General features: G+C 52.2%; 1 protein-coding gene across 3 annotated transcripts in view; it reads right to left on the bottom strand.

The window, feature by feature from the left end:
- Positions 1-17,305, bottom strand: part of BACE2 (beta-secretase 2) — a 73,004-nt gene extending 55,699 nt beyond the window's left edge. For 2 of the 3 annotated variants that reach the window (XM_059686497.1, XM_059686498.1), the window contains exon 1: positions 16,600-17,305. In XM_059686497.1, the coding sequence (XP_059542480.1) occupies positions 16,600-16,899 (300 nt within the window). In that variant the 5' untranslated portion in view covers positions 16,900-17,305. The remainder of the gene's footprint in view (positions 1-16,599) is intronic. The other variant, XM_059686496.1, reaches the window with a different exon arrangement.
- Positions 17,306-17,746: the final 441 nt, after the last annotated feature.

The raw sequence follows: 17,746 nt of genomic DNA, 5'->3' as shown, positions 1-17,746 counted from the left end.
GTGACTTGGATCTCTGTTTCCCTGACCTTCTGCAGCTCAGCATGTTCAGCTATTTGCTGAGCACCTGTGTTTACCCAAGAACGGGCTGGGTACCAGGACACTGGCTCTGCTCAACAATGAGCTGTTTCTCTTGAACCAAACCAGGCCCACCCGTCCTTATAAAGGCTCCTAGATTCTCACAGACTAGTGATTCTGAAATTTTGAGGGTAAACTATACCATCAAGAAAAATATTTCTCACTACTCAACCCTATGTGCGTGCACATCTGTAACGTATGTGCTAGCAGGTGGCTGAGTGCGGTGGTTCAGAGCACACAGTGGAGGAACACCCACCCGTTTTCCAATCCTGCTCTGCCCTCAGGAGTTGTGTCGCCTCACAATGTAACCATCTGTGCCTCAGTTTCCTCATTTGTAAAATGGGGACATGAACGGTAAACCCTCATCGACCCTAGCTCTAGTGAACTAACCAGAAGGTACTACTTCTCTCTGTTTGTTTTTTCTTAAAGAACTGAAATTGTTTGGAAGATTTTTACACAGGTCATACATTTAGTGTCTGGACTGAATGTTCAAAGTGTTTTTGCGGACAGCAAACTTCTATCATCTCTGGTAGTAGACAATCCAATAATGATGGAAACATTTAAACATCCTATATAATAAAAGCCTAATATGCAAACTGTCTCCTCGACGGGGAGTTGGACTGCTCGCCATGACGTATGCTGAACACCAGGGGGTGGCGTGGAACACGGTAGGCATCAGCGATGTGGTGCTGGCAGCGGGCGGCAGTGGAGGCGCTGCCAGCCCCAATGGGCCCTGACGAGAGCAAGACCGCGGCAGGATGGCGGAGCAGGTGAGTGGGTAGTGTGAGGCCAAGGCAGGGTGCCAGGCAGGGCTGCAGGGCTATGAGGCTGGGAGCACAAGCTGGGGCTGCGAGCCTGGGGCACGAGCTGGGGCCCGATCCCCACAGGCCACCCTGAGGGACCCCACCTGTGCATGAATTCATGCACCGGGCCTCTAGTATCTTTATAAGACTCTCTCCACCGCTGGGTTTTCCTTTGAAAAGCAGTTTCTAACTTGGTGCTAAAAGATCACCCAAAGGGACCCATTTTCATTGTGTTTATATTTTTTTCAGTGTCTACTCAGTCGCATACCTCTGCCAGCCCATTGTGGCCTCGTGAAGTCAGCCCTTCTGGGCCGAGGCTTTCTAGGCAATAAACACACGCACCTTGTCCTTAAAAAGCACACCACACCAAGATAGTGCTGAAGTCTGCGGATGGTCCAACAGGCTGGGGGCAAAGGAACGTGCGAGGGAGAGACCGTGCTCGCTGAACCGCATAGTCACCCCCACTCTGGAGACCTTCGTCCTGGACAGTCTCCCAAGTGAGACGCCTGGCAAGCCTGTCCGCTCTCCTAGGTGAGCAGACACATTAACCCACTCTCTTCTCCACCTGCTCTCCTCCCCTGAGACTCTCTAAGATGGTCCTCACTCATTCCAGCTCGGTCACGCTCCATGGTCTATGTCCTACATTCCACCAGTCAGTCCCTTTTCTTTTTTTTCAAAGTATATATATATATATATATATATATATATATATATATATATACACACACACACACACACACACATATATATATATATATAAAAGTCTAAGTGACCATTACAACCAGTTAACTGAACAACCAGTCGACCAGTTGCTATGACTTGCACTGGCCACCAGGGGGCAGACACTCAATGCAGGAGCTGCCCCCTGGTAGTTAGTGCACTCCCACAGCCAACCTCCTGTGGTCCCTCCCCACAGCTGTCCAACCTCCTGCAGTCTCTCTCCTCCAGCCAGCAGGCCCCAACCAGCCCCGATTGCCGGCCAGACTGAGGGACCCCACCTGTGCACGAATTTGTGCACCAAGCTTCTAAAATATATATATATATATATATATATATATATATATATATATATATATATATAATCTTTTTATTGATTTCAGAGAGAAAAGGAGAGGGAGCGAGAAATAGAAACATCAATGATGAGAGAGAATCATTAATCGGCTGCCTCCTGCATGCCTCCTACTTGGGATCAAGCCCACAACCCAGTCATATGCCCTCGACTGGAATCAAACCTGGGACCCTTCAATCTACAGGCCAATGGTCTATCCACTGAGCCAACTGTCTAGGGCCAATCAGTCCTTTTTTGATGAACGCTGTTACAATCACTTGCTGTTACAGTGGAAATACCGTCATAGTGAATCAATTTGTGAATTGCTTTTCATAGTTTTTCCCAACCTAACTTTTGTGGAAACTCCTAGAAGTAGATTTCTGAGTCGAAGGATAAGTGTGTATGGAAGGTGGCTAGACGTTTCCAAACTTCCCTCGGCAGGGTTTGTGTGATGAGATAGCATTTTAATAGGACTTTCCCTTGTCCTACAACTAACTTCAAACAAGCTCTGTAAATTGTTCTTCTCCATCCTTGGATGAAATCGCAGGCAAAGCTTGTATTTTTTTCAATAGCTTTGTGGTACTACATTTATTTTTAGGTATGACAAGTCCAGTCCTAGGCAACATCAACGCTGCTATCTGGCATCCAGTAACATGGGCTTGTCTTGGACTCAGAGACTCCTGAAGGGAAGGGGAGGCGTGGTGGGGACTCATTTCTATGTCCCCACCTTGCTCATGACGACACCTGATTCCTTCAGGACAGAAGGAGGAGCCTGGGGAGGATCGTCCTTAACTTCACGGATGGTTCTGGGTATGGCTGATCTATTTGCTCAACCTTGCTTTTGTAGGGTATGCAGTGGGCTCCTCAGAGCCACCATCTCCCCCTCCCCATACCCACCAGGAATCCCCCCACCTGCAGCTTCCTGATGTGGGCAAGACTGCTGCTGGCCAATGGCCACTTGCACTCCCTCCTTCGTCTCTCTGGACCACCTGACAGTCTAACCCTGAGGACAGCAGTTGTTTTCTGTAGAGAGTCAGGCAGTGGAGGGGGGAGGCTCCCGCAATGTGGTGTCCGTCTCAGCTACTCAGTTCTGACATTGTGGTGGGGAAGCTGCACAGACCACGCGGAGAGAGTCGGTATGCCCACGTTCCAATGAACTCCATTTACACAAACAGGCAGATCTGACCCACGGGCCTTAGTTTGCCGATGCCCGGTCTAGCCCATACAAAATCCCCTCCGGTGGTCCTCTCATCTGGGGCTCCTTTTGTGGTGACCAAAGTTTAGATCCCTGTGACAGGGTCCACACCTTGCCCACGGGAAATAAGGGCCTTGTCCATAACAGCAGCAAAGACAATAACAGAAGACTTTTAGACGTGTCCTTTTCTCCAGAGATTTCCAGGAGAGGAAAAAGATGGCAAATTGCCTTAAACTAATTTTTTAAATTATTAAGCTTTTTCCCCCCTCTTCTCAGGTTATGATGATTCATCATTTGGAATGTTTTTAGAAGGAAGTAAACAGGAAACTATAGATTTAGGGTGGATCAAACAACCAGAGGTTTGTTTTTTTCCAAATCAAGACGTCTCTAGGGATTGTTGGGACTGGGTCAACATCTCAAGTAAAATCAGGGCAGACCACCCTGGTCTCCCCTGACCTCTCACTCAAGGTCAGAAGTTGGCTGTCCCCATTGAAAGCCTTGCATTTTTATCAAAGGCAGGAGGCAGGTGTGGACGAAAGGGGCCACATGCTGACCTGACAAGCTCAGGGGAAGCCTGCATGGCAGTCTTACAAACTCAGAGACCTAAAGTAACCACAAAGGATGGTCTGAAATTAAACTTTAACTAAAAGCAGTTATGGTGGGTAGATACATCCTAGGCCGGTATCTTCACTGACAAGGTCAACCTTTACCTTAACTGAGCCTATCTGTCTTTTTGCATCTCTGATAACATACCCTTGAAATGTCTGGGTAACTTGTAACTTCCCTTTTTCTGGAGCCCCTGGGGCACAACCAAATGTGCTGGGCGCCAGGATAGATACCACAGATTCCTTCATCATCATGTTAATTGATCCTGCACCCACCTAAGTATGTGTCCATCATTTTACTTTTTATCCAATCCCAGGGGTTTCCCTGCTTTGCTTATCCCTCCTCCTTAATCTATCACCAATGAATTTCATGTTACTCACCTACGTCCCTTCTTTGATTGCAATGTATAAATACAAATGTAATCCCGCCATTCTCCGGAGCACTATCTCAATTCCTTGAGGTTCTGCTTCCCGGCATATGTCCTCAGTTTGGCTCAAATAAACTCACAAAAATTCTTTACAGGTTTCAGTGGTTTTTACGTTAACACAGGAGAAATGATCATTTCAGCCTTATCTGCCACTTTTATCAGGAAAACATAAGCTTTCCTTGAAATCCCCCTGGGGCCCTCCATTTAGGTCCATGTCCAGAGCTGTGTCCTTGTCACCAAGGAGGCCACAGTGAAAGCTTCGGGCCAGAGAGAAGGCTGAGTGTTGGGATGGTGCTTGGGTTTCATCACCCAACTGAAAATACCTGCCACAGGTCAGGTACCAGCACCGTCATCATTGCCATGTTTCAAAAGTTAGACTTGAATATAAATAATGAAAATAAACTGTATACTCTGCCTACAGGGTACAGCCCCAAACTTCCAATCAGCCCTTTAAATGCTTCTCTTTTAAGTACAGACAGTCAATGCTTGCCAGGTATTTGAGGAAAGCCTCTAGTGCGAGACAGAGACCATGACAAACACCCCAAGGAAAGGAACTCAGAGACAAGAGAGAAAAGGCAGGAAGCAGAAAGAAAACTGCCAAAAAAAATCATAATTTCCTCAGAACAATAGAAGATACATGCCGGGAGCCGGTCCATCCTTGCTGTTTCAAGGGACCTGGCATATATGGCATACGGTTCTTAATATGTTTGCTCACCTTCTTGGCGCTGTGTTTTAACCAAAGTCACCTCTCCGAGAAAGGTTGAATCCCCAGGTAGGGATTTTCCCCTGAAGTTAGGGAGGGAATAAAACCCCTCAACTAAGTGCCAGGCGGGTAATTAATCCCTTTAACTACAAACAATCATGCTTAAACTACATAATCTTTTCTCCCTGGAATGGAGATAAGAAACGCCCTAACCTTTGTAATAGAGATTGATAGGATTGAATCAACTGGTATAAATACAGTTGTAACAAGACAGAAACACTCAGAACTCAGAACACAGAACTAAGGACACAGGGCTTGGAAGACAGGACCAAGAGAGACACAGAACCTACACAGAACGTTCTCTAGAGACAGAAGAACTTCGCTGGAGAGAGCATGCCGGAGGATCCTGGACAGGGACTGGCCTCGGAGCCTAGAGACAGAGCCTAGCGGGAGAACATGGCAAGGGATCCTGGACTGAACCTGACTACAGAGATTGGCAGGAGAACCTGACTGGAACCTGGACACTGAACCTGACTGGAGAGCCTGGACAGAACCTGGCTGGAGATCTGAAGCAGAGCCTCTCTGGAGATCAAGACCAGAACTTGGCTGGAGATCCTGGCTAGGCTGCTGATCAACTGAACGCTGTCTCCGTGTCATTCCTTCTTCGCCGACTCCGTCCACACCTTTGGGGAACCCCTGGACCCGCTGGGGCTGGACCCCGGCAGATACACAACTCTGAAATAATAGGGAGCAACAACAAAAAACATCCTGAGGGGAACAAAGTGCTGTTAAAAAGAAAAGTTAAGATGGCAGAAGACAAAGAAAGGCAGAACAGGAGAAACCAAAGTAGAAGGCCCAACACATGGACAATCGGAGGACTGAACAGAGAGAACAGACATTTTACTAGAAAATTTCTCAGAACTCAATGTCATGAGCTTCTAAACTGAAAAGACTCAGCAAGTGTCACAATAAAATCTATAATAATAAAAGCGGAATATGCTAATTAGACCAGGCGTCCTTCCAGACATCCTTCCGGATGACCTTCCAGACGAAGCTAGGGTTGAGAGGGAAGCCCGGGTCCTGGGTGCCAAAGGGAAGCTGATGCCGGCAGCTGGAGGAAGGAAGGCCTACTCTTGCACGAATTTTGTGCATCGGGCTTCTAGTAATAATAATACTCTTAAAATAAAAAATTAAAACATAGAAGGCCATCCTAAGATATTCTCATGAGATTTTGGAATACCAGGTTTAATAACAGCACATATACAGTATCTCCTACATCTCAGTATCTCATATACAGTTAGCATACAAAGAATCAAAAATCCCAATTTCACTGGGCTTATCAACAGCATTGATGTAGAAGATAATGTGAAAATGGCGTCAGGACTCTGAGAGATGGTGGAAACGCTGTCTGGCCAGTGAAGCCAGGATGGCTGGGCTCTATATCTCCGGTCACTCACAGGTGGGGTCTGAGGTGGTGCAGCCTCCAGGAATCACAGGAAGTGGGAAGGAGCGCCCCCTGCAGCACAGGCCCTGCTAAGCACCGGGCACCTAGAGGAGCTCTGGTGAAGCTGGGCGGGAGCAGGAGGCCGAGGTAAGGTGTCGCAGGTCCCTGTCTTCCCTGAGGCCTGAACACAAATCCTGGGATTTTCTCTGGCCAGCCTCATGGGTCCAAAACCCAGCACGCTGACGTATGTGTTCAGAGAGACAGAGGGGAGCAGCCCCCAGGGAGGTGTCAGCTGGACGTGGAGGAGAGGCGAGGCCTGTCCGTGGGCACACAGGGAGCCCACCTTCTGTGAACAGCCCAGCGCCTGGCAGGCAGCCTCTCCTGTTTGGGCACAGTGAGCAGGAAGGTGGGCAACTAGAAGTTGATAGTCCGTGTCCCTCATGGTTAACATCCTAAATGTACTTGCCTTTACTGATCGAAGGACAATGAAAAATATTTTATATATTTTTTGAAATTTGTACACACTTAAGAATTGATGTTATATAAAACACCCACAAGCTGTTCGGTAATCAATCCTTATGCACACAGAACATACGGGAGCCACGCTTCGGTAAACTCAGTTATGGCTCCATTGAACTTGTGGGATCAGGTGACTACTTGGAGGATTAGTAGGCAGCGGGCACTAGCCATTCAGAAGTCCTAGGTTCAGAGCGCTCAGCCATCCAAGGAGGTTCTGTGGTTGTTTTTAACCTCAAACAATCTCCTCCCACCCAGCCATGTTGTCTTGCTCGGTTCCTACATATCACCTCTTCCCCGTCTAGAAAAGGGTTCAAAGTGCACATGGTCACGAGAGGCCCAACCAGACTGGCACAGAGGCTGCGGGAGCTGGACCCTCGGTCGCTTAGGGAAAGTTCTAAGCCAGTGGTTCTCAACCTTCTGGCCCTTTAAATACAGTTCCTCAGGTTGTGACCCAACCATAAAATTATCTTTGTTGCTACTTCATAACTGTCATGTTGCTGCTGTTATGAATCGTCATGTAAAGATCTGAGATGCAGGATGGTCTTAGGCGACCCCTGTGAAAGGGTCGTTCGACCGCCAAAGGGGTCGCGACCCACAGGTTGAGAACCGCTGTTCTAAGGAGAGCCTTAAAACTGTCTGCGGTTCCTCGGTTGCAATGATGTTCTCAAAAGCACTCGGTGGTAGAAGGTATTTGTTTTTTTTTTCCTCGAATGTTAGCCTCTCTTCTGCTCTCACAGCCCAAACTATGCCTCCTCAGAGAGGTCTTCTCCAGGGACCCTCTCTAAAGCAGTCTTGTTGGTTTAAGTCCACAGCATTACGCGCTTGTATTGTCTTCATAGCCTTTGTCTGAAATTCTGTTTGCCTTCTTACAGTCTGCCTTCCCAACAAGCACACGGGCCCCACAGGAGCAAGGAGCACCTTTGTCTATTTGACTGTTGCCTCCCAGGGCTTAGAACGGGACCAGGCATTCAGACGGTGCTTCATAAATACGCTGAAGGAACGAAAGCACGCTCATTCCTTGAGTCTGGTTCAAAACTCTTCCTCCTCACCCTGGCTGGTTTGGCTCAGTGGACAGAGCATCGGCCTGCAGACTGAAAGGTCCCAGGCTTGGTTCCAGTCAAGGGCTCATGCCTGGGTTTTGGGCTCCATCCCCAGTAGGGGGTGTGCAGGAGGCAGCCCATCAATGATTCTCATCATTGATGTTTCTATCTCTCTCTCCCTTCCTCTCTAAAATCAATAAAAATATATAATAAAAAATTCTTCCCTCTCTTTAATACCCAATCACTCCAGTTAGAGATGATTTTTAACACTCCCGATGCGCCTGGCTGTATCTGGCAAGAAGCACATGATGCCGGGACAAGACCAGACTGTAAAGATGGGGGCGGGACTCAACAGGGGTCAGCTGCCCTTCCCAGCATGCTTCCGACAGGCACCTTCCCCTTCCTGCTCTGGGCAGCTGCTCCCTTCTATCCACTAGATGCCAATGGCACCACCCAATTATAACAACCAAAACTGTCTCGGAGAGTGCCAAGGCCCCTGGAGGGCACCCTTTCCTGGGTTGAGAACCACTGAGTTAGACCATTGGCCAACCCTGGGGAAAGCTCTAGCCCCAGGCCCCCCGGAGAGGGCTGGGAAGCCCAGAACCCAAGCCCACCACATTTCCCGCTGGCTTTAGCAAAAACCACCACTGCCCCACTGAGGGGAGGAGGCCCCAACAAAGCTGTTACTGGAACCATTCGCAACAACTTCTCATTTGTCCCGCCCCTCATCCAGCAAACACTTCTTAGAGCCCCACGCGCTCTGCTAAGGCACCAATCCACACAGAGTGACATATCTGCAACGAGGGGCCCTAACCCACCGCCAGGGAACAGGGAGAGGAGGAAGCCCCAGAAACGTTGAGACCCGTGCAAAAGTGGGATGTCTGCTGAATCTAATAACTGAAGAAGTGGCGCTAGTATTTGCATGTCTTTCTTTCCTTTTTGTTTCCCTAGGAATTCATGTTTATTGAATTACAAATTATTGCTCGGGGGACTAGAAATTTGAAAGGCTGCCATCAGCACGGAGACTGAACGGCCCGGCTTCCGAGCGCTTCCCCAGAACACAACTCACTCCAGGTTCCACCTGCCAACTTGAGGAAGCTTCGGGAACACAGGCTGCGTGAGGTAGAGATTTCCCAACGGGCAGAGGAGATAGTTAACCCAACAACCGCGTTCAGGAGGATGAAAAACACACCCATTTCGCACAGAAAACCGGGAGCAGAGGAGCCCCTGGCGCCGTTCAGTGTCCAAGGGCTGGGCCGGCGGCTGCTCAAGGGGAGCACCATCAAACGCAGGCTCTCAGGGCCCAGGGCAGCAGGTCTCCCCAGGAAGTCTGGATGGGGTCACAGGAATCTGAGTTTCTAACCAGCACCATCCATCTCCCTTCTCCCCGGCACTGAACAGGTTCTGCACCTGAACAGAACCCGGGGCTTAGCTTAGCTGCATTACAGCGGATGCAAATCAGGGCCACGGAAAGCGCCCACAAATAACATGCACTGTGGCGGTGGCGGGTTCGAGCCTGCAGCTTCTCGGCTCCCCTGGTCCACTCGCTTGGTTTACAGGAGAGGAAATGGAGGCTCCACACCCAGCACCTGGCAAGCAGCAGACCCGGGATTGGTACCGGGAACACCCAATCCCCAGATGACCACACCAACCACGCAGTAGCTTGTCCGATCGAGAAAAGCCTACGACTCGCCCCAGGAGCAGCTGGTGTGGTGGGAAGGGCCCTGGGTGCCCCTCCGAGGCTGTTGGCACCCTCGCCCACCTTCTCAGCAAGCAGCTTCTGTTCCAGCAACCGGTCCCCACCTTGCCAAAGGGCCCGGCCAGATGACCCCGCTCTCTCTGCTCTCAGGGAAAGGTGTCCATTCACGGCCTTCCACCTCTTCTCCCCAGGGCACCACCTTCTGCGGGGGCTGCCCATGGGCTAGCATCAGGCAGGGGTTTGCACAGGTGGGAAGTGGAATTGCTTCCCTGTCTGCTGCTAATAAGGCCATTTATCGGCTAGTTGGGAGGGGCTGGAGATGTGCAGTGGGAGCAGCAGGCATAAATCTCCCACTCTGTTTAGTATGAAACGGAAGCGGGCTTCCGCCACCCTGCACGGCTCCCTGGCACGATGGAGCTGGCCCTGGGCACTGGGCCTCACTCTCCAGACAGCCCCCCTCCTCCTCCTACAGTGGCCGCCCGAGGCCGAGTACCTCCAGCCACAGGCATATGACGTGCCGTACAATAAACACCTGCAAACATCCGCCCGGGACCTGAGCTGCGGAGCAAGCGCTAACTCAAAACCGAACCGGCTAGTGTTGTGCCCTTAATGTGGCCATTTTAGCACTGAAAGTATTTCCCCCGCTTGGAGAATTCCAAGAGCAAAACGCGACCCTTTTTTATTGAGTAGCAATAGGCAAAGCCTCAAATAGCCCATCTGGGCCAGGAGAGGGCGAAGGGGAGCCGAGTGACAGGCAGGCCGACTGTGCATCACACACAAATTCTCCACAGCCGGGGAAACCAGCCCGCAATGCGGGCCTCACACCCTCACGCCCCTCCCCTCCGCCCCCATAAATATGGATGCGCGAAGGCACAGGGGCCACGGCGGACCAGCCTCACGGGTGTGTTGGGGCTCCCAGGTGGCATCTGCTGTCACTAGCGTACAATGAGCCCCAGTGCCAACGTCAAGTCCAGCTGGACAAGCAGAAGTGTGGGGAGGAAGCTGAGGCAGATGGCTTTGGAGCAGAGGCCCACTGTTAGCAGTAAAAGGAGCCCTTAGGTGGAAGGGACGGTGCCTTGCTCACTGTCACACAGGACTGGGCGCCGACTCCCGCTGCGCTCTGCATGGGGCTGGGGCAGAGTCAGCAGCCACCTCCCGCACCCTCAGCCCAGGGGGACGCTGAATCCAGGGCCCAAGGGCTGGGCCTGCTCCACCCAGTTCTGAGATGGAAAGTCAATCCCAGGGCACGCTGCCAGGCGCCACGGGGGAGGAAACGCCCCCCGGAGGTCCCCTCCTGAGGTCCTGAGCAACTGGGCATCACCACGACAGCTGGCCCTACTTTCCTTCTGGCTTTTAGTTAGAAGGACGGCCAATCGTTCCGAAGGAAACAGGAAGCCGAGGGGAAGGAGGTGAAGCCCAGCTTCCTGCAGCGAAGGAAACGGGACAGAAGTCAAGACAGCGCCGGCGAAGGTGGGAGGATGAACTTGAGGAGAAAGGTGTGTGTTTCACATCAAATGCATCTGATTGGAACCGGGTGACAGACGCCTCCCGGTCTTCCGAACGCGGAATCCGAGCTGTCAAGCCTTTCTTCATCTGTGCTGCTGGGAACATGAGAACCGGTTTGTCACAGGTATGTAAATGCCGGGGCCTGGGCGAGTGGGCTTTTCCCGTTACATCGTAACGCCAGCAACTCCAGAAGCAGTGCGATAGAGAGGAGATTCTTTAACATGGTAAGCAATTGCTCTCTAGTGAGGAAACGGACACAGAAATGCAGGAAAGAATCTACAACCTGCCTTTCCAGCGTGGCTCAGTGGTTGAGCGTCGACCTATGAACCAAGAGGTCACAGTTTGATTCCTGGTTTCGGGCTCAGTCCTCAGTGTGGGGTGTGCAGGAGGCAGCTGATCAATGATTCTCTCTCCTCATTGATGTTTCTATCTCCCTCTTCCTTCTTCTCTGAAATCAATAAAAATTTTTTTTTTTTAAAAAACAACCAAAATCTAAAATCCGCCCTCATTCTGCCACCCGACTGTCCCCCAGGGCAGGATCTTGTCACAGGCTCCATATGTCCCCGACGGTCACAGGCTCCCTATGATGGCAATGCTACTACCTTCAATAAAAACGATATGTGAATTCCAAGTCAGAGTTATTGGCAATTAAAAGATGGGTTAGAAACAAAGAAAAAAATCCATGGAACAATAAACTCAGAACAAACTTGTGCGTTGAACTGTGTCTCCTCAAAAAGACAGGTTGGAGTTCTAAACCCCGGTACCTGTCTTTACAGATGTCATCAAGCTAAGACGAGGGCAGAACAGATCGGGGTGGGCTCCAGCGCAGTGAGACACACACACACACACACACACACACACACACACACACACACGGCAGGGAGACTGTCATGTGAGGATGGAGGTGGAGATCGGAGTAATGCAGTGAAGAGCCAAGGAAAGCCAAGCCCTGCAGCAGCCACAGGGGCTGGGAGAGGCAGGAAGGACCCTCCCCTGGAGGCCCTGGAGGGAGCAGGGCCCTGCCCACACCCTGATTTTGAACTTCTGGCCTCCAGAACTGTGAGAAAACACATTTCTATTAAGCCACCTAGTTTGTGGTCATTTATTGCAGCAGCCTCAGGAAAAGAAAAACGCAAAGATCATTAACTAATGAGAAAAGGAGAACATGGGGGAGAGGGGCTTGATCACCTGCCCGTGACCTTGTGTGCAATGCCACCCGCGTCCAGGCCCCACAATAAGTCCAGGACGCTTCCCACTACACCCACACCACTCACAGCGAATGAGGGTGGTTGGTTATTTATTTTTAAAAATATTTGTATTGACTTCAGAGAGGAAGGGAGAGGGAGAGAGACAGGAACATCAAGGATGAGAGAGGATCATTGACTGGCTGCCTCCTGCACGCCCTACACTGGGGATCCAGCCCACAATCCAGGCATGTGCCCTGACCGGGACTCAAACCGTGACCTCCTGGTTCATAGGTCGATGCTCAACCACTGAGCCACGCCAGCTGGGCCAGGTGGTTATTTAAAAAGTCCACGTGCACAGCAAGAGCAGTGGTGCGGGGCTCAAACTGTGGACCGGGCAGACCCGATCGCTCTCCCAGCTCGGCCACTCGCCAGGGTGGCCTTGGACAAAGCACTTGGCCTCCTGGGCTGACAATGAAGTCAAATAACTATACACACTTCAAAGGCTGTTGCGAGGATGAGATGAGGCGACCTGTGCAGACCACCTAGCGTGGTGCCCAGCACGCTATATGCCTGAATTAAAGGTTGGCGGTCAATGCCAGGGTGGTGAACGGCTTCTCAGACCGCGCCTCCCAGGTGATTGCGCCGATGTCCTGGGTGGCCTTTGCCGTCCTTCCTAGCAGGGCCGCCCATGTTGAACTCTGTCTCCAGCTCAGAAGCTGCCACCTTCATGCACGGAAGCCGCGGAGACACTAGCTCTGACTTTCTTGTTCTTTTAACCCCACTAATCTTTTCCTTTTCCCTTAATTGTTTACCTTCTCTGTTTGTTCTATCACATCTCTTCTTGCTGGCCGCCGCCTTCCTGTTTTTCAGCCTGGCTGGCAGGGAGCTTAATGCAATCTGGGGACACTGGATGGCTGACTCCTAAGTTGCAGAGGCTTGGTTCGTATTTTCAGTTCAAATCCTTCCCAAAAATTGCGTACTAAGTAATAATCAAGCCAATGCACCATGATTACAATGCGAGTGCCCAGAATAATGTGGGCTTCTTCTTTTACATTCAGATGTTTAACTATGAAAATCCTTTTGCTGCCTGCTTTACCCATATTAGCGGAGATGACAGAAATCTTTCAACAGAAACCCCTGAAGCCTCTTCAAAGCCATTACCAGGTATAGAGATGCAGACCTTTAGCATCTTCCGTTAGATTTACTGTGTTAGCATGAAAGTCCTTTTTTTATCATGGAAATTGCTGCAATTATAATCACTTTAGGACACCATTATTATTATTAATAAGACCACACTGCCCAGTTCGGGTTCTCCACCGTCAGAAGTCACATAATGGTCACAAACACCCAGCTCTCATCTCCATGCCAACGGGGTCCTGCTCTCCCAGGCTCCTGGGCAGATCCCTGTCACGCCTTGAAGAGTGTCAGGCAGAACAAGGAGCCGCAGTTCTTGATTAAAGCATTCAGGGAACCAGCCCATGGCCAACAGCTGGTTTTCCTAAGGGGGTGGGGGGGTGGGGGGGGGGAGCTCTGGTTCCTGTTGAATCTTCTCTCACTTTCTCTCCCATGCAAACCTGCATCCAACCATTCATTATGCCCAGAAGGAAGAGGAGAGATGGGGGAGAGGGAGAGACCAGGTTTGGTTGCACATTAAATCCCTAACCCCTTGGGGTGTAGGGTCCAGGGATCTTTGAAGTCAAAGTGCAAAGAAGCCATGAGGCAGGAAGGAAAGGGAGCAGGTTCTGCCTGGTGGTTCAGAACTTGGGTTCTGGACTCCAGCTCCTGGTTCAACTTCTGCTTCCTTGTCCTGTTGCCCTGGGCAAGTCATTCAGCTTCTCCAAGTCCCAGTCTTCCCACCCCATCCACAGGGATGAGGGATGAGAACCATGAGATGGTTGTGAGGCTCCCCTGGATCACACACACACACACACCCCATGGCATTGTGCTGGCCTGAGGGGAGCCCTTCACACCGTCTATGACTATTACTTAATTCTCCCAAAACTGTTGGCTGTTTACCACTTGAATTTACAATTCCATTTTTCTCTCGACCTAAGCAAGTTTTAGGCTTCAGAGAATCCACAGAGAATATAAATCATGAGTCTTGGCCACGAAGGGAGCAGGAAGGCTCACTCTGGGTTCAGAAGTCACCCCACGGTGCAGGCTGGCTGCGCGGCGAACCTGCTGCGAACACCTGCTGAGGGTCAGACACCGCAGGGGAGACTGGGAAAAACCAATCCTAATGCACTTGTCACCACCACCGAAGAGTTCACAGGAGGCATTTGCAAAGATCACACACATAGATCTGCTATAAAGCAGCTTATTACTAAATCAGGCAAGGAAAGAGGCACAGAATATTTCATTTCCTGTCAAATGTAAAAGTTATAGGTAGATTGTTAAAAACAGCCTTCCCTGGAAACATGCTAACATTTCTCTGAGAAATAACCTTGAGTAAACTTCTTCCTTGGACTAGGTAAAGATATGATGAGCCTCAGGTACTCAATACATTCCTGTAACTGAAGCTTCCTTGTTTTAAAGCAAAGATTATTGATTAATAAAGACAAGCTATTATTTATGGAATATTTTTTGTTTTGGGGAGCCCAAGAGAAATATTTTTATTTTATTTTTTAATATATGTTTTATTGATTTCATAGAGGAAGGGAGAGGGAGAGAGAGATAGAAACATTAATGATGAGAGAGAAGCATTGATCGGCTGCCTCTTGCATAACCCACATTGGGGATCGAATCCACAACCTGGGCATGTGCCCTGACCGGGAAACAAACTGTGACCAATTCGATGCTCAACCACTGAGCCACGCCAGCCGGGTGAGAAATATATTTTAGTTCTTCCTTAGGCTTTTTCCCTTCCCCTCTTCTCTGGAGGGAGATGGGCATCAGGACCCATTTATCACAGCCCCCGAAATCTGCTTGACCTCAATAGAGAGAATGCCCACCTACTCGAAAATAAACATGAATTCTTCACCAAGCCACGCCTTTACCAAATGGAGAGGCATTTAGGGCCTGTTCCCCAAGGTTATCCTTAGGCCACAGAGGTCCATCCTCAATATCGTACAATGCTCTCACCACCCAGCACATGTTTTCACGTGGATCTCACCAGCATCTTGTGGTCCCTTAAGCCTCCTCAGCTGACTCCCTCCCACTCCCTGAACTGCACTCCCTCCAGCCTCCAGCCTCCAGCCACCCTGGAGATGGCAGAGACAATGCGCAAATGAAGGAAACTAGAATCAAAGTTTTGAGCAGAATCCATTTTTGAAGGTTTTTTAAAAGACGAATTAAACAAGTATGGAAGTTATTCAGTAGTTTCTTTTTTAAAAAGCATTAGCATGGCATGCCGTTTCTCTTAAGAAAGTCTTGAATAATTTAATTAGAATTACACCGAAGTCATGAGTCTGTTCTATTTATGGAGGAATCACAGCTGAATTAAAACCCAAATGACAATGTTAGAAGTAAATATAAAGTATCTCCAGACAATGTATTCTACTGATAAGAAAGATCTGACTGCAAATCACACTTTGATGAGGAAGGAAGAGGAGGGTCAAATCGATTCCTGGGGTGTTGTTTTTGAGATGACCGAGCCTGGCTGGGGACGTTTATTTCTTGCTACAGAAAGTGCTGATAAATGAAAATCCTTCTGAGAAGGAGAAAGAAAGCTGTTTGATGATACTTTGTTACCGGGAGACCACTGGGTCCCCGAAAGCCTGGCTCAGCCGCTCTGCTTCCCCAGCAGCCTGACTGCGTTAACACTTTTCCCCCGCGTGTGCGGACACTTGGTTCCGAGCAGAGGGGCCGGGCGGCTGAAGGAGCCGCCTCCGGGAGAGGAACGCGGCTCGCCCCGCAGCCCGCTCGCCCCGCGGGCCCGCAGCCTCCCGCCCAGCGCACGCACGCACCCCTCTCCAAGCTCAGGGCGCCGCCGGAGCCGGCCACCTGCCTCCTTCGCAATGCGCCCCGCGGGAAGGGTGGGGTGTCAATAGTCACACAAAGCGCTTCCCCCCCGAATCACAGCCTCGCGCCCAAGGCCCGCGGAACGGTCTCCGGGCAGGAAGGGGGCGTCGCCGCCAGAAGGAATGTCCCTGCGATGGAAGTTACAGGTCTCCCCTCGCTGCCCAGCCAAGCCGAGCGGGGGATGAACAAGTTCTGAAACACGTGCACACACCCCTGGGCTGCGCCCAGGCGGGGCTGCCACCGCTCCCGAGGGCGCGCGACCCGCTCTGGCCCAGAGGAGCCCTCTGCGCCCCCACCCCACCCCAGCCTGCCTTGGGGTCACGAGCCCCCTAGACCCCGCGGCGACAGCCGGAGGACTGCAGGGCTGGCGAGCACCCACCGACCTACCTTCTGCGGGGGGGTCCCGATCAGCACCTCCAGGTAGTAGCCGCGGCCAGAGTCCCCCTGCAGGTTGTCCACCATGGCCAAGAAGTTGGCCGCGCCCCCGGCCGGCTCCAGGGCGAAAGCCAGGCCGTCGGCGCGGGGCACGGCGGGGGGCCCGGGCCCGGGGGTAGGCGCAACCCCGCGGCCAGTGGCTGCGGCCACGCGGAGGGGCAGCGTGAAAGGCGCCGCGGCCAGCGCCGGGGCGGCGCGCAGCAGCCACTGGGCCAGCAGCGGCCACAGCAGCGCCCGGGCCAGCGCGCCCATGCCGGCGGCGGGGCCCGGGGGACGCGCCCGACCCGGCCCGTCCTGTCCCGCCCGCGACTCCGCGTGCGACCCGACTCGGCGCGGCGCGGAGCTGCGGGGAAGGGCTGGGCGCGCCCCGGGCCGGCGGCGGCGGCGGATGGGAGGAGGGCCGGGGGAGGAGGCTGGGGAGGAGAGGGAGGCGCCGAGCCGCCACAGCCCGCGCCGCCAAGTTGTGCAAGTTGGTCGCCGCTGCCCCCTCTGGCGGGCGGTGGCTGCCCCGCAAGGGCCGGGCCCCTCCGGCGCGGCCAAGGTCGCAGCGCGGCGCGGCGTCTGCTGGGGTCCCCGGGCCGGCCCTGTCCACACGCGCCGGCCTCGGGCCGCGCCTCCTCCCCGGGGAAACTCGTGTCCTGAACTTCCTCGGAACGCGCCCCGGCGGCCGCGGCCAACGGATGTGACGAGGCTCATCTGATACCAGGGGGAAAGTTTCGGAAACCCTTAAAGGGGAAGCGAGGGCCTGAGTTGAACCCCCGGCCCCGCGCGGAGGGCGCCCCGCCGGTGTCCTCGGGCCCCGCAGAGGCGGGGCTGCAGGGGTGGCTCGGATCCGAGAGGAGAGCAGGGAGTCGTAAAGGAGGCTTGAGCATTGCGGAGTCAGCGAGTCTGCGCCCCCGCCTCCCCCACCCCCACCCCCCCCCTTCAAGTGCATTAGGGCCGCCCTCCAGCCCACCGAAGTCTGACCGCTTCCCGGGGCTTCTCCCGTGCGCCCACCCCAACACCAGGCCCCCATTCCTGCCCATTCCCCTCCCTCCGCCCCACTGCGGCCTCCGCGATTTTGAAGTGGTCGGATCAAGGTCTGGGGGGAGGCAGGCGA

Source organism: Myotis daubentonii, chromosome 3 (genome assembly GCF_963259705.1).
Source record: "Myotis daubentonii chromosome 3, mMyoDau2.1, whole genome shotgun sequence".
Taxonomy (NCBI): Eukaryota; Metazoa; Chordata; class Mammalia; order Chiroptera; family Vespertilionidae; genus Myotis; species Myotis daubentonii.
The sequence above is the reverse complement of the archived record's forward strand: the minus strand, read 5'-3'. Positions and strand labels throughout refer to the sequence as shown.